Here is a 13690-nt window from a genome sequence, read left to right as displayed (position 1 = left end):
TGGTTGATACGATAGCAGAACTGGAAGCCACTTGGCCATCTTCTGGTCCTGTTATAGATGAATTCAGACATCTCTCCCAGGAGGAGGTTGACAGGATTCTTGCAGCTGTGGGGCCCACCACTTGCCTCTTTGATCCATGCCCATCGCGGCTGATTAAGACCTGTGGAGAAGGGCTACACCCCTCCCCATGTGAGATTGTTAACATATCCCTGATGTCAGGGTTTTTCCCATGGGGGTTGAAAGAGGCAGTGGTACCTCCACTCTTAAAGAAACCATCTTCAGATCTGACAGTCCTGGCCAACTACCACCCAGCATCGAACCCTCCATTCCTGGGTAAGGTAGTTGACAGGGCTATGGCCAAACAGCTGCAGGCTTTCCTGGATGACACCTTTGTCCTAGAGTACAGTCCAGCTTTTGCCCTGGCCATGGGACCAAGACAGCTCTGGTTGCCCTTATAGACAACCTCCGAAGGCAGCTGGATCGAGGCAGGTCAGTGCTGTTGTTACTTTTTTATTTGACAGCAGCATTCAACACAGTCAACCACAATCTTCTGACCCACCATCTCGCTGATCTGAGGATTTGAGGGATTGCCTTACAATGACTCTCCTCCTTTCTTCAGAGTTGGGATCAGAGGATGGTGGTGAAGGAGAGGGTTTCCCCACTATTCCCATTGAATTGTCCCTCAGGGGGTGATTCTCTCCCTGATATTATATGCAACCTTTCACCCAGTTAACCTGGGGGTTCAGTTCAGCTGTATCTATTAATGGATGGCCAGCCAGACACAGCTCCAGACATTCTGGACTGGGCTTTGAGGGCTGTGGCTGGTTGGTTGCAGCAGAGCCAGCTGAAATTGAAGCCATTGGAGATGGAGGACCTGTACCTGAGCTGTGGGGGATTGGATATGGGAATCTGGCTCCCAACCCTGCGTGGGATGTCTCTGACACCAGTGCCCAGGGTTCAGAGTCTAGGAGTGATACTGGATGCCTCACTATTGATGGAGACCCAGGTCACAGAGGTTGGCAAATCAGCCTTTTTTCATCTTTGGCAGGTTCAGCAACTAGTCCCTTATCTTTTCACCCATGACTTGGCTACAGTGATCCATGCAATGGTCGCTTCCAGATTAGATGGTTGTAACTTGCTCTACGCGGGCCTACCCTTGTACCTGATCCAGCAGTTACAGCTAGTGCAAAATGCAGCAGCCTGTCTGCTGTCTGTCACATCTCCACAGGTGCACATTCATCCGGTACCGTGCAAATTGCACTGGCTGCTGATAGAGTTCTGAATCCATTTCAAGGTGTTGGTCTTAACCTTTAAGGCCCTGAGTGGCCAGGGACCAACATACTGCAGGACTGCCTCTCCCCATATATATCCCAAAGGCCTTGCGTTCGTTCAGCTGATCAATATCTACTGGTAATCTTCAGACCAAAAGATATTGACCATTTTCGCACACAGCTTACCTCGCAGTCACAATCCTATTTCCTCCGCAGCGTCTGTTGGATTTCCCACCATCTGCGCCGGAGTTACTGGGTTTTAGCGGTTTACGTTTGCTACGCAAAAGCTGCGGCACTTCCTGTAACTTCGGTGCAGATGGTGGGAAATTCGACCAGACGCTGTGGAGGGAACAGGATTGTGACTGCGAGGTGAGCTGTGTGCGAAAACGGTCATCCACTTAGCCTCATTTAGGGCCAGGATGTTTTCAACCCTGGTGGAATGTATTGGAAGTACCTGGTGTGATGCTCCTGTGTCTCAGACCTCCAGAAGCAAGTGACCACAGAGTAGGCATGGCAGGCAGGCACACACTAAGCTGCTTCCTGCTTACTCTCTATTGTCACAGTTTTCCTTTGAGGTGCAGATGAGCACCTTAGTGAAAAGCAACCCCCTCTCTCCCGCCCCTTTCCACCCACACAAGATGGGGCTGCAGAATGCTCCTGTCTGCATCCAACCCCATCAGATAGATAGCTTCAGATCTGGTTCTTTCTCTTAATCAGACATGTATTTCTGTAATAAAGTAGTTATTGTTTCATTTCAACTAGAAACAGTGGCTCTGTGTAACTTTATAACTGCAACCACACGGTCTGTTCAGACTCAATACAAGCAGGTACTGCGTTAAAACTTTGTGTGCTCTGCTAACTAAAGAAGGATCTGAACCTACCAGAACCAGTACCCTTCCCAGCAGAATGATCTCCCCATAGAGATTAAGGCCTTATGGGACTTGTTATAGTTCTGTAGGGCCTGTAAAATGGAGCTATTCTGCCAGGCTTTTAGCTGAGGCAGCAAACATCCAATACTATCCGCCCCTCCTGCTCAAACTGCTAGCCAAACTGTTCTGTTCGACCGTTGCTGGCAGGGAGCTTTATAAACTGGGAACCCATGGATTAGGCGATATCTATTAATATTTGAAACAGAGCCAGGATAAAATAGGAGTCGATTGCACCTTTAAGACCAACTTAGTTTTATTCAGAACGTAAGCTTTCGTGTGCTAAGCACACTTCATCATATGAGAACACCATCTTATTAGTGTTTATTATGGTTTTAAATGTTGTTATTAGATTTCTAAAGTTGGTTTATTGTACAAATTCCTATTTTGTAACCTGCCCTAAGCCCAGTTGTGGGGAGGGCAGGATAGATATCAAATTAATAATTAATATATAATAATTGTAGATTCAAGTCTAGGGTTGCTAGGTCCCTCCTGGCAACTGGTGAGGGATGAGGAGGACTTAGCAGGATGGTAGCCCAGGCTATGTTGCTGATAATGTAGCAATGTCACTTTCAGTGTGCATTGGAAGTGATGCCATCACAGTGAAATGTCACTGTGATGCTCTGGTATTTGGGCAAAAACTATGGTAAAAATGGCTTTTACATAGAGTTTTTGCCAGAGCATCACTGTGATGTAACCAACAGGATAACATCATTTACCGTGAAAACCAGAAGTGATGTCACATTGCCAACAATGTAACCTGGGCCTCCCACCCTTTCCTGGTAAGTCCCCCAGCCAGCCAGCTGATTAGAGCAGGGGGTACAACATGGTGGAAGGGAATCCCCAACCTCCACCAAGAGGGCTGACAACCATTTTTTAGTCCAGTAAGCACCTTAGAGATCAAAAAGATTTTCAGATCTGATTCTTGAAAGTTCATACTCTGAAAATCTTGTAGGTGCTACTGGACTTAAATCTAGCTGTTCTACTGAAACACTGAATATATATATAATAATAATAATATATATAATATAATATAATATAATATAATATAATAATATAATATATATAATAATAATAATATAATACTATATATAATATAGTGGAAAAATATATTTTTAGATTCAGTAGACCAGGATCATTCCATATTTAAAAACCAAATCAATTTATATGATATGCAATACGTGTTTTATTGCCTCTAAAATCTATGCTTGTTTAAAGGCCTTTACTGAGTGAGCTGCTAAAAATAAATGTTACACAAAGGCTTGACTGTGCAAATGAAGACAGTGGCAAAGCTTGCATGGTAATCTATGTGGTTCACAGAATAATTGTGCTTTCGAGGAGGGGGAGATGATAAATGGCCATTGAATTAAGAAATGGTCCTTAGCCATTTGGGATTTCTTGATATATTGCTCCCAGAGATACAACTGTGCTATAAAATCAAAATGATACTTGCACCTTTGTATGTATACTCCAGTTGCTCCCATTGACCTGGAATCCCTGTGTTCTGATACTAGTTGGGGATTCCTATTCCCATTTTGCCTCTTGTGGAGATTTCTGGAATGCTTTTAAAAAATGTCATATTGCTTTCATTACAGCAATATAGGTATGATATCTAAACTATTTAATGGTATAAAAATATATCCTGATTTTTAAAATCCTTAAAGTGAGACCCTCTATAATCAGCTTTCACTTTATCTGAAAAAGCATCCACCCATGCTGACTGTTTATTCATCACACTTTGTGACATGAGATTTCCTTCAAAACATACTACCCAATCAGTAATCTTATCTATCATAAAGTAATCCCAAACCTTTAAGCACCACTAATGCAACGTTCAGACATTGCTGTCCTTCCAGTGTGTCATTAGTACAGTTTTCACTGCTGTTAACAATGTTGAAATGAGCTGGAATGCTTTTTAAATGTGTATACATGCATGCACTGTAGTCCCAATAGCTTTGCTTCTGTCATCACCTCAATAATTCCCTGCCTAAAAAGAAAATATTATTGACTGTGTTAGAATTTTAGCTATCCTGTAAGAAATACATCCAGATTCATTTTGATATATATATTTTTAAAAAGGTAAAGGTAGTCCTCTGTGCAAGCACCAAGTCATTACCAACCCATGGAGTGATGTAACATCACAATGTTTTCTTGGCAGACTTTTTGACATTAGTCTATTAAATATTCTTAATTTTTAAAAAAGCCAGTTAAAGACAGTGTCAGAAGAATGCGCAAATGCCGCATATAGTGGGCACAGGAGAGCCTTCAGCAGTGTGTAATATACTTTGTGTGTGCATGTGCATACTCAGGCAACGAGGATAGCATGTTACAAACACGTACAAGAATGTCCTTTTTTTTCCTATGAAATATTGGTGGGTTTGTGACAGGATGTTGATCCCTAAGGGCAGTTGGTGCAGAAAGGATCAGGCCATGGCGGTATGGCACTTTGACATCTGACTTGATTGGCTGTATATTGTGTTTTCTTTCAAGGACAGGATTTGGTCTGCTTAAGCTAGCAAGAACTCTGTATATGGAGTGGATGGTTGGGGGTAATCAGATTTTAATAATCACATTGAGGCAGATTTCCCTGCAGAGATAATAAATCACCCAGCATTTCTGTCCATTTCTTCTTGTATATCGGAGGGGGGAAGAGTTAGGTGGACTACTTTTTTGCACTAGGAATTTTTCTTTCTTACATTGCAGCTGGGAATTTCCACTGATGGAAGGAATTTCTATCAGCATAGCACAACTTTCTTGCCTCCCCTGCCTGCTGAAACCCAGATTGCCTCCCCAGTGCTGCTGTTGGAGGACAGAGGACCCCCACAAACTGCTTAAGGATGGAATTGATGAAAATTGCCTCCCATCTTCACAAAAATCCTCCAGCAGATCCTAGCGTATGCCAGAATCTCTGTGTGATGAGTTTTCATCTGACCTCTGACAAGGAGTAGGGTTGCCAGCTCTTGGTTGGGAAATTCCTAGAGATCTGAGAGGTAGAGCCTGAGGAGGGTGGGTTTTGGGGAGGGAGTTCAGCAGGGTATAATACCACAGAGTCCATAGTGGCTCTTTTCTCCATATGAACTGATCTCTGTCATCTGGAGATTGGTTGTAATCCCAGGAGATCTCTAGCTGCCATCTGGAGGTTGGCAACCCTAGATGAGAAGTGGTATTTGATGCTAAACTATACACATGATGTTTAGGGTTGCCAGACACCCCCCCCCATGGAGGTGGGGGTCTCCTGCTGCCAGACCCTACCCTAGGATTGCCAGGTCTTACCTGGCTACCAGTGGGGTACTTCTTCTGCATTCATGTTGCAGTGTCATCACCCAAAAATGATGTCATCATGTGGGGGATGCTCTAGCATTTGGGTAAAAACTCTGTGGCACCCTAGAGGTTTTTTTACTCAAATGCTAAAGCATCCCTTGTGTGACCTGCCTGGTGTGTTCACATCACTTACGGGTGATGTCATCATGCCGGGCACATTGGGTGACAATTTAGCTCTTTGGGGCCAGGGCTCTCTTCCTGATGGCCATCTCCATGCTGGCAGGTTGGAGGCCCCTAAATCAGGGTAACCACCGGCAGAGGTGGGGGAATGGGAACCCTACCATATCCCCAGCCACCAAGCACCTGACCAGTGGGGGGACTTTTCAGTAGAAGGCCCAGGTCACATTGTCAGTGTCACACAGGAAGTGACACCATCACACCAGCAACTTCAGGGTGACATTCTGGTATTTGGGCAAAAACTCATTGGTAGAAGCCAGTTGTACCATCGAGTTTTTGCATGCCTGGAAGTTGCTGGCATGATGATATCACTTCCTGTGCAAGGTCAGCAATGTAGCCTGTGCCTTTTGCTTTCTCCTGGTAAGTCCCCACCATGCCCCACCAGTTGCCAGGAGGGACCTGACAGCTCTAATGATGTTATATGTGATTAATTTGCATCCTGTTTTCATTAGCCATATAGACATAGAACTGAGCCTCAGTTAAAGGTGGGGAGAATTCACATGTGAAAGTTCACAGACTTGGGGAAAGAGGTATGTGTGGTCCTATGGCAGGGGTGTCAAACTCATTTATGGGGACTGAATCTGACATAAATGAGACCTTGTCGGGCCAGGCCATATGTGTCATAAAATGTAATGCCAGGTGGCAGAGATATAAACTTTATAAAGGACACAAACACAATCAAAGATTTTTTAAAAAACTTAAAATATGATTAAAACTTTAGCACTCATTGGTCTAAAGGGGCTTTCTTTGCATCTCTCCTGTGCGATCCGAGGAACTGGGCAAAGTTTTCCTTCTTTCCCCAGGTGACCAAGAAGTGGGGAGGGAAGTATCAGCCAATAAAAAGAAGAGAGACTTGGCTCAGTAGTTCTGCTGTGCAATTGAGAGAGCCTGGCAAAGCAAGCTATTCCTCCCCACTTTCTTCTCCATGGGTGGAGCCTCAGCCAATGGACAAAATAGATAGTTTGCTCTGTAGCTCCTGTGCAATTGAGCAAGCCTGGCAAAGCAAGCTGTGATGCAGAAGGAAGCAAAAGAGATGGAAAATGAAGCAGACGACAGCCAGTTGCTCGGGGGCCTGATAGGAGCCCTCCAGAGGCCTGGTTTGGCCCCCAGGCCTCATGTTTGACACCCCTGTCCTATGGTATGTCTTAAATATGGTTAAGGAATAGGAAGCATTACATTTGCGCCAGAATTTGAACAGACTTCGGAGGATGGTGGAAGACAGGAGGGCCTCGCGTGACTTTGTCCACGAGATCGCAAAGAGTCAGACTCAACTGTGCAATTGAACAACAACAACAAGGAAAGGCTACTATAGCAGGAATACAGCAGTGCTCCAGTATTCATTCCGCAACATCTTGTAGATAGGAAGATACAGCATTTCCTCGCAGCCAGTGTGTTCATTGTCCTTGTAATAATAGCCTCTGTGTGGAATTGATGAGGGGGTATTTGGGGCAGCAACAGGGATGGAGAGTAGGCTTAATGACAGCATGAATCACCACAGCCAGATCATGGTTGTCAAAGAATGACTATAGCTTGTTTATTAGCTGAAGCTGATATAAGGCAATACAGACCATATATGGCCTCTTTATGCAGCAACGTGCTACAGTTTCATTCAACAATTCTTTTAGATTTCAAGTAGCTTTCAAGGAAAACTTTCATAACACTTGAAAAATGTTTACAGATCTCCTTTAACTTGTTTGTTTTACAAACTACACAAAGAATATTGTTACTGCTGTTGCAAAATCAGATATAACAGGTTGCGTTGCTAGCCTTCAGGTAGGGCCTGGAGATCTCCTGCTATTACAGTCAGTTCTCCTGGGGAAAATGGCTGATTTGGAGGGTAGACTCTGCATAGTGCTGAGTTCCTGCCCCTTCCCAAACCCCACCCTCCCCAGGCTTTTCCCCTCAGATGTTCAGATATTTCCCAACCCAGAACTGACAACCCTAGGAGTGTAGTACTATGGATTCATCATTTAGATAAGCCATTTAGTTCTCTTGAATTAAGATATGGAGGAATGAGGGAAAGCTTAATTCTGACAACCATAATGTGAGCTGAAACCCTTGACCACTCTGTCTGCAGGATCTCTATCCCAGTGTCCTAAAGGAAGGAAGGCATCGTCTCAAGAAGTGAAATGTAAACTGGTTCCTGTGGGGTCCTTGTTGTGGTTGTTGCTGTGAAGTAGACTTAGGTTGATTCCTCGTTAGCAGTTGCTCTACCTCTGGGCTTCTGCTTTTTCTGGCTCAAGTGATCAGTTCCCCACCATTTGCTGTGCAGGCTCATTTTGATCTGTGGCTCCCTCCAATTTCCATTGCAGTTTTTTGCTCTCCAAAAAACAAGAACAAGAAACTGTGAGGGAAATTGGAAGGATCCATGGATACAAATGTGCCTGTGCAGCAACTGGTGGGAAACTGATCACTTGAGCCAGGGAAAGCAGCAGCCTAGGGGTGGAGCAACTGCTAGTGAGGAATCAGACTTACAGTACCATCCTAAGCAGAGTAAAACCCTTCTTAATCTATTGATGTGGGACTCCCAAATTCACCTTGTAACTATCATATTTAAAACGCTTGGTAAATTTGGCCACTCATGTAGGAGGTGACCAAGTAATAGGATTGCAAGCCCCTGGTCCAGGTGGGGATTCTCCACTTTTGTGGGCCTCTCCCCGCCCACAAATGCCCTGAAACATGGTGGTATGACATCACCCAGAAGTGACATCATCACACTGCTGATGTTGCCTAGCAGTGCTCTAGGGTTTTGGTAACTTTGAGCTAAAAACCATAGAGTTCCCTAGGTCAGCAGTCTCCAGAGTGTTCTCCCTTTTGCTTCCCATTCATTTAATCTGTCAAGCCTGTCCTCCTCAACTCTTTTGCTAGTATAGACATGCCTCAGTGTCATTTCCTGCCCTTGTTTTGGAGTTTGCTTCCCAGGCCCTCTGGCTGCAGTTACATAGTGTTCTGACAGAGCCGCCTAGCTCAACAAAGGCTATTTGAGGATGTCAGCACAAGACTGCTGCACAGTATAGTTGGCATTTATTTTAGAGGAGAGAAAATCATCCTCCTTTCCACCCCTTTTCCACGAATCATAGCAGTTTCACAAAGACACTAGCCTCCCTCCCAGACACTCGTGCTGTGTAAGCCATAGTATACATCAAGCAATGCAGCTGCTGGGCGGGCAGGACGTGGGTGTTCAGGAGAGCAGCCAGCTGTTCTTTCAGTGCAAAGTCCATTCCCTGTGCAATGTGTCAGGAACCTTGCTTCTTTGGGCCTGAGAGGTTGCTAGTGTGCCAGCATCCATCAGACTCATGTCATTCCCAGCAGACACCTGTAGGGCTCAAAACTGAAGCTGCCCATTGGACAGATAAGATCTCTAAAAAAAGCTTGTAGTGTGTTTGTCTGCACTTGTGGGACTAGGACCAAAGGCAAGGGCAAAGAGGGGGTGAGAGGCTTATCAGGCAGTCTCTGAATTAGACGCCCCTGTTCTGTACACATGTGAAAGGAGCTGCTTTATCTGTCACTCCTGGATAATATTAATTAGAGAAGCTCTGAGCTTGTTTCAAAGAGTTACATTTATATTCTGAGGGGAAGTGTTTCAGCTGTGGCAGGTCCTTGCTAGGAGCAGCAGCTGGTCTCCTCTGGAGCTCCTCTTGCCTGGATCAGCAATGCTAAGTGCTCTAGTAGTGGGCAGTGAAGAGACATATGTTTCCTTCTGAGAGCTGCCAAGGAGAAATTTGAGGCCCTGGGCCCTTTTAATCATGTTTTAAAATTTTCAGCTCAGATAAAAATATTGTGGGAGTTCCTTGTCTCCAAGGTAGTGAGAAGAACAAGATTTGAAAGCAAGTATGTTTTTCATGATGAATTGTTTGATACCACCTTATTCCAAAAGCTCAGGCTGGTTTGGCCTTTGAAAACAAAATGGCAAAAAAAAAAGTAAAGAGAAAACAAAATGGCAATACCAAAATGAAATCCAGTGTTTCCAGTGCTTTAGATTTGACAAAGAACAGATAAACAAGAAAATAAGAGGATAGATAAATAAGGCTGTGCAGTGCCTCATATTTGCAGTACTTTATAAATAATAAATATTATTATTAAATTCTCAGAATCCATCCAATATTTATCTTCCCTCCAAGTACCTTTCCTCTTCTCCACATAACCTAATCTTTCAACTCAACACTAGTGTGCAGATAACACATCCCGAACTCACCCCAGTTTCCAATTTACTTGTACTTCTAGGATTGAATTAGAAGATGAAAAGCGCCCTCCCCGCCACCACCATAAAACCAATTAGTCTTTTTTCTGTGATTGTACACAAATCACAGCTGCTTTTATTGTATGTGCATATGCATTTATGTAGCTTATTGTATATGCATATGTATTTATTGTAGCAGTAGTTGAGGGGACTACAGGTTATAGTAGCAATGTCAGAAGGGTGGGGTAAGGACAACTAAAGCAGTTACAGTGACTCCTGAAACACCTCTGAGTTGTCTGTAAACAAAGGCTGCAGATTCTATAATCATTGCTGCCGATTCTATAATCATTACATGCATTGAGTATAAGGAAGCAAAGTGCCACCAAGGGCTAATTGCTTACTGCCCATGCCTCACTCACTCACTGACCAATTTCACACTAGGCTTGTTCCAGGTGGAGAGCCCTTTTACTCCCGGTGCTTCTCTCGATTTTCACACAAGCTGCCCCAGAGCTGCGCGTTGGTGCACCACTTTTCCGCAGCAAGTGAGATCTTCTTAAAAGCACTTTCTGCTTGCTACGGAAAAGCAGTGGGCCAACTTGCAGCTCCAGGGCAGCTTGTGGGAAAACTGAGAGAAGTGCTGGGGGCAAAAGGGCTCTTCACCCGGAACCAGCCCTAGTGCAAAATTGGTCACTAACTGCGGTTCCACCCACCTCAGCTGGAGCCCGTAGCTCTTGAAAATGATATCCATGATTGGTGCAGAGCTACAGTCCATTCCAACAGCTGAGGAATGGGCAATTAATGCCACTTCTGTGTCAGTAGCATCACTTGACATATAACACAGTTGGCATAGGGAATGGGGTTGGGTCCAAGGAAGGTCAGATAGCTTCCCCTTTTACCATCTCCTCACTGGGACTAGGGAGAAAGAGGAATCTGGCAAGTCTGCGTTTTTATAAGGGAGAGGGTGGCTATTCTTCTGCTGGGGGTGAGCAAGGGATCCATATCTTGCTGATCTGTTGGAAAGAGCCACAGCATCATGGACCTTTCCTGTTCAGCAGCCTATAGGAATCCAACTTAGACCCCAGCCAGAGACAGGGCTGAAAATGCACCCTACAGCAATAGCTGCGAGGAGCCAGCTGACTGGAAGGCCAATTCCTACAAAGAGGGAAAGATACCGCCAAATCTAAACCTCACTTGAATCATAGAAAGTTCCCAGTCATATGTGGAGAACTGTCCTCCTCTACTGATGGCCGAGAACAATCAAAGATATCACAGGACAATATTAGATGGCTAATGTCCTGGGGAAATGTTTACAAAGCCCTTGACCTGGCTATTTTCCAGGTTTTCCATATCAGGTACATATATAAATTTGAAATGCAAAAGTTTTAAAAGGAGATGCCTTATATAAAATAAAGTATAATCTAACACCACCGACAGTAACTGGCCTTAACTCCCAAAAATTTCAGGCAGTGGTATTTTTTCCAGTCCTGCTACTGGAGATCTTTGTCTAGATATTTGAGAACTGATATGGAAACTTTGTGCTCTGCCCTTTATATCTGGCCCTTCCCTGATCCAGCTAGATGTGAAGTAATGCAATTTATGGATGAACTAGGAGAATATTAAAATATCAAGCTTCACCTTCAGTTAATGGTATTTAGAACAGCTTGCCACTTTTCTGAGTGATTTGAGACCCACTTGCTGTGTTTCTTATGTTATACTACTTAAAAAGAATTGTACAATATTCAGTACAGCTGATTATAAGTCTGTTTCAGTTTATCTGCCAAGCACTCCCAGTCTGTTCCAGCTTCTTATCTGTTTCATCTCAGAGCCACCAGTTGTGGTAATACTTAAGACACTGACTGACCTGAGCGTTCCAGCCCTTTTTCACAGGATGATGAGCCATTTATAAATTTGGCCCCTTGGTGACTGAAAGTGATAAAGACCAGAGAATTAGATAAATATGTCTTGGCCTGCATGCCAAAGATGGAAACATTTCCCTCGAGTCTGGAGAAACCACAGCTTTGGAATTGTTGATCAAGAGGGTTATCTTGAACTGTGCACATTGCTTACAGAATAATGGGAATCATAGAAGGGAGAAAAAACACACACACCCTCCAATGCCATGTCTCTTATCTCTTTTAGGAGCGGAAACTGTGTGCTCATCCCAGAATGGAGATCTATAAAGGTGACCAAATCTATTTTATATGTCCCCTTGCACGTCAAGGGGACTTCTATGTGCCTGAAATGAAAGAACTGGAGAAGAAAAGCAGAGCAGCAGCCGAGACTGAAGATGCTCAGACAGATATCACAGGTACCTGTGAAGCATAAGTGATATAATGCTATGATATAATAAAAGAAATCTGTCCTATTCAGTGTTAATAACATAAAGTACCTCTTGAGGAGTAAGTGGTTGATTTTATAGTTAATAAGGATCTATCTTTTGTCAATTGTCAGATGCTGAATCAGATTTAGCAACATCTATTCTGATTAGAAGTAGTTTTGTAGTGTCTCTAGTAAGTGGTTTGTCACTGCCTGCCTCTGAGTAGCAACTTTGGACTTCCTTTGTGGTCTCCCATCCAAATACTAACCAGGGCTGACCCTGCTTAGCTTCTAAGATATAGCAAGATCAGGCTAGTCTGGGCTTATTCAGGTCAGGGCAGCTCTGCTACCTAAGCAGAAATCCCAGGAACTGAATTCACTCAGGTATTTTGCTTGCAGAGAATAAGTTCTGCTACTAGCCTATAGCCACTTGCAGTTGTTTTGAAACTATGATGCATTGTGGTTAGAGTTGCCAGCCCTGTGTGTGTGGAGTTCTCCCACAATTACAACTGATCAGATGACAGATATCAGTTCCCCTAGAGAAAATGGCTGTTTTGGAGGGTAGAATCTAAGTCATTATACCATCCTGAGTCCGTTCATGGAGAGGGTGGGATATAAGTTTAAAGTAAATAAAATAAAAACATAAATCCTTAACGTCCTCTTCTCCCCAATCCCTGCCCTCCCCAATCTTCACCCTCAAATCTCAAGGAATTTCCTAACCCTGATTGTGGTCACAGTTAACATAACAGGCAAGGCTAATTAATTTACCATTATAGTTGAGATGCTGTTTGCACACTAAATTTCATGCTCACAGTATCAGTATGCTGGTAATTACCAGAAATGATGGATGCAGGATCATACTACACCCTTAGTTGCCCTTTCACTTTTACAGCTTTCTCTAAAACAAATATTTTCAGCCTTTTTCATAGTCTGTCTCCATAAGTCAACAAAATAATTGTTCACCTCTGAAGAAAGCTCAAAGGACTTGAGTATTCTGTAGTTTATCACAGTTCAAACATGTACTGTGTTGATGTGTGTGAACCCATATCTACTTTGTGCCTTACCATCTCCTCTTTTAACTGTTGCCATATTATAAACAAGTTCTGTCTTTTCACAGCAGTGGAATATTCCAGCACAAATGGATATTTCTGATTTCATCAGTGTTACTTTTTTCTTTAGGTTTTTTTTTCGTGCAAGTTGTGTATCTTTGCCACTTACATAAACCAATAGGTGTGAGGGCTGCATTTAGGGGCAGTTTTTGAAATAGCATAAAAGTCGAATTAATTTTTGAAAATGTACAGTTGTGTTACTATGTGTATGTGTGTTCCAGGTGAAGAAAAGGGAGAGCCACTGGGACACTTGCTTTGTCAGTGCCCAGAAATCTCCACATGTTTTATACCTTGTTAGAAGAAGAAGATATTGGATTTATATCCCGCTCTACACTCTGAATTTCAGAGTCTCGGAGCGGTCACAATCTCCTTTACCTTCCCCCCTACACA

General features: G+C 43.6%; 1 protein-coding gene across 2 annotated transcripts in view; it reads left to right on the top strand.

Moving 5' to 3' along the window:
* The window catches only part of TEX264 (testis expressed 264, ER-phagy receptor), a 239966-nt gene that overhangs the window by 172698 nt on the left and 53578 nt on the right, over positions 1–13690 (top strand). For both annotated transcript variants that reach the window (XM_060240004.1, XM_060240005.1), the window contains exon 5: positions 12015–12183. In XM_060240004.1, coding sequence (XP_060095987.1) covers positions 12015–12183 — 169 coding nt within the window. The remainder of the gene's footprint in view (positions 1–12014; positions 12184–13690) is intronic.

The sequence above is a fragment of the Heteronotia binoei genome, chromosome 5, assembly GCF_032191835.1.
Source record: "Heteronotia binoei isolate CCM8104 ecotype False Entrance Well chromosome 5, APGP_CSIRO_Hbin_v1, whole genome shotgun sequence".
NCBI classification, from domain to species: Eukaryota; Metazoa; Chordata; class Lepidosauria; order Squamata; family Gekkonidae; genus Heteronotia; species Heteronotia binoei.
Note: the sequence above shows the minus strand (reverse complement) of the source record. Positions and strands in the feature narration are given on the sequence as shown.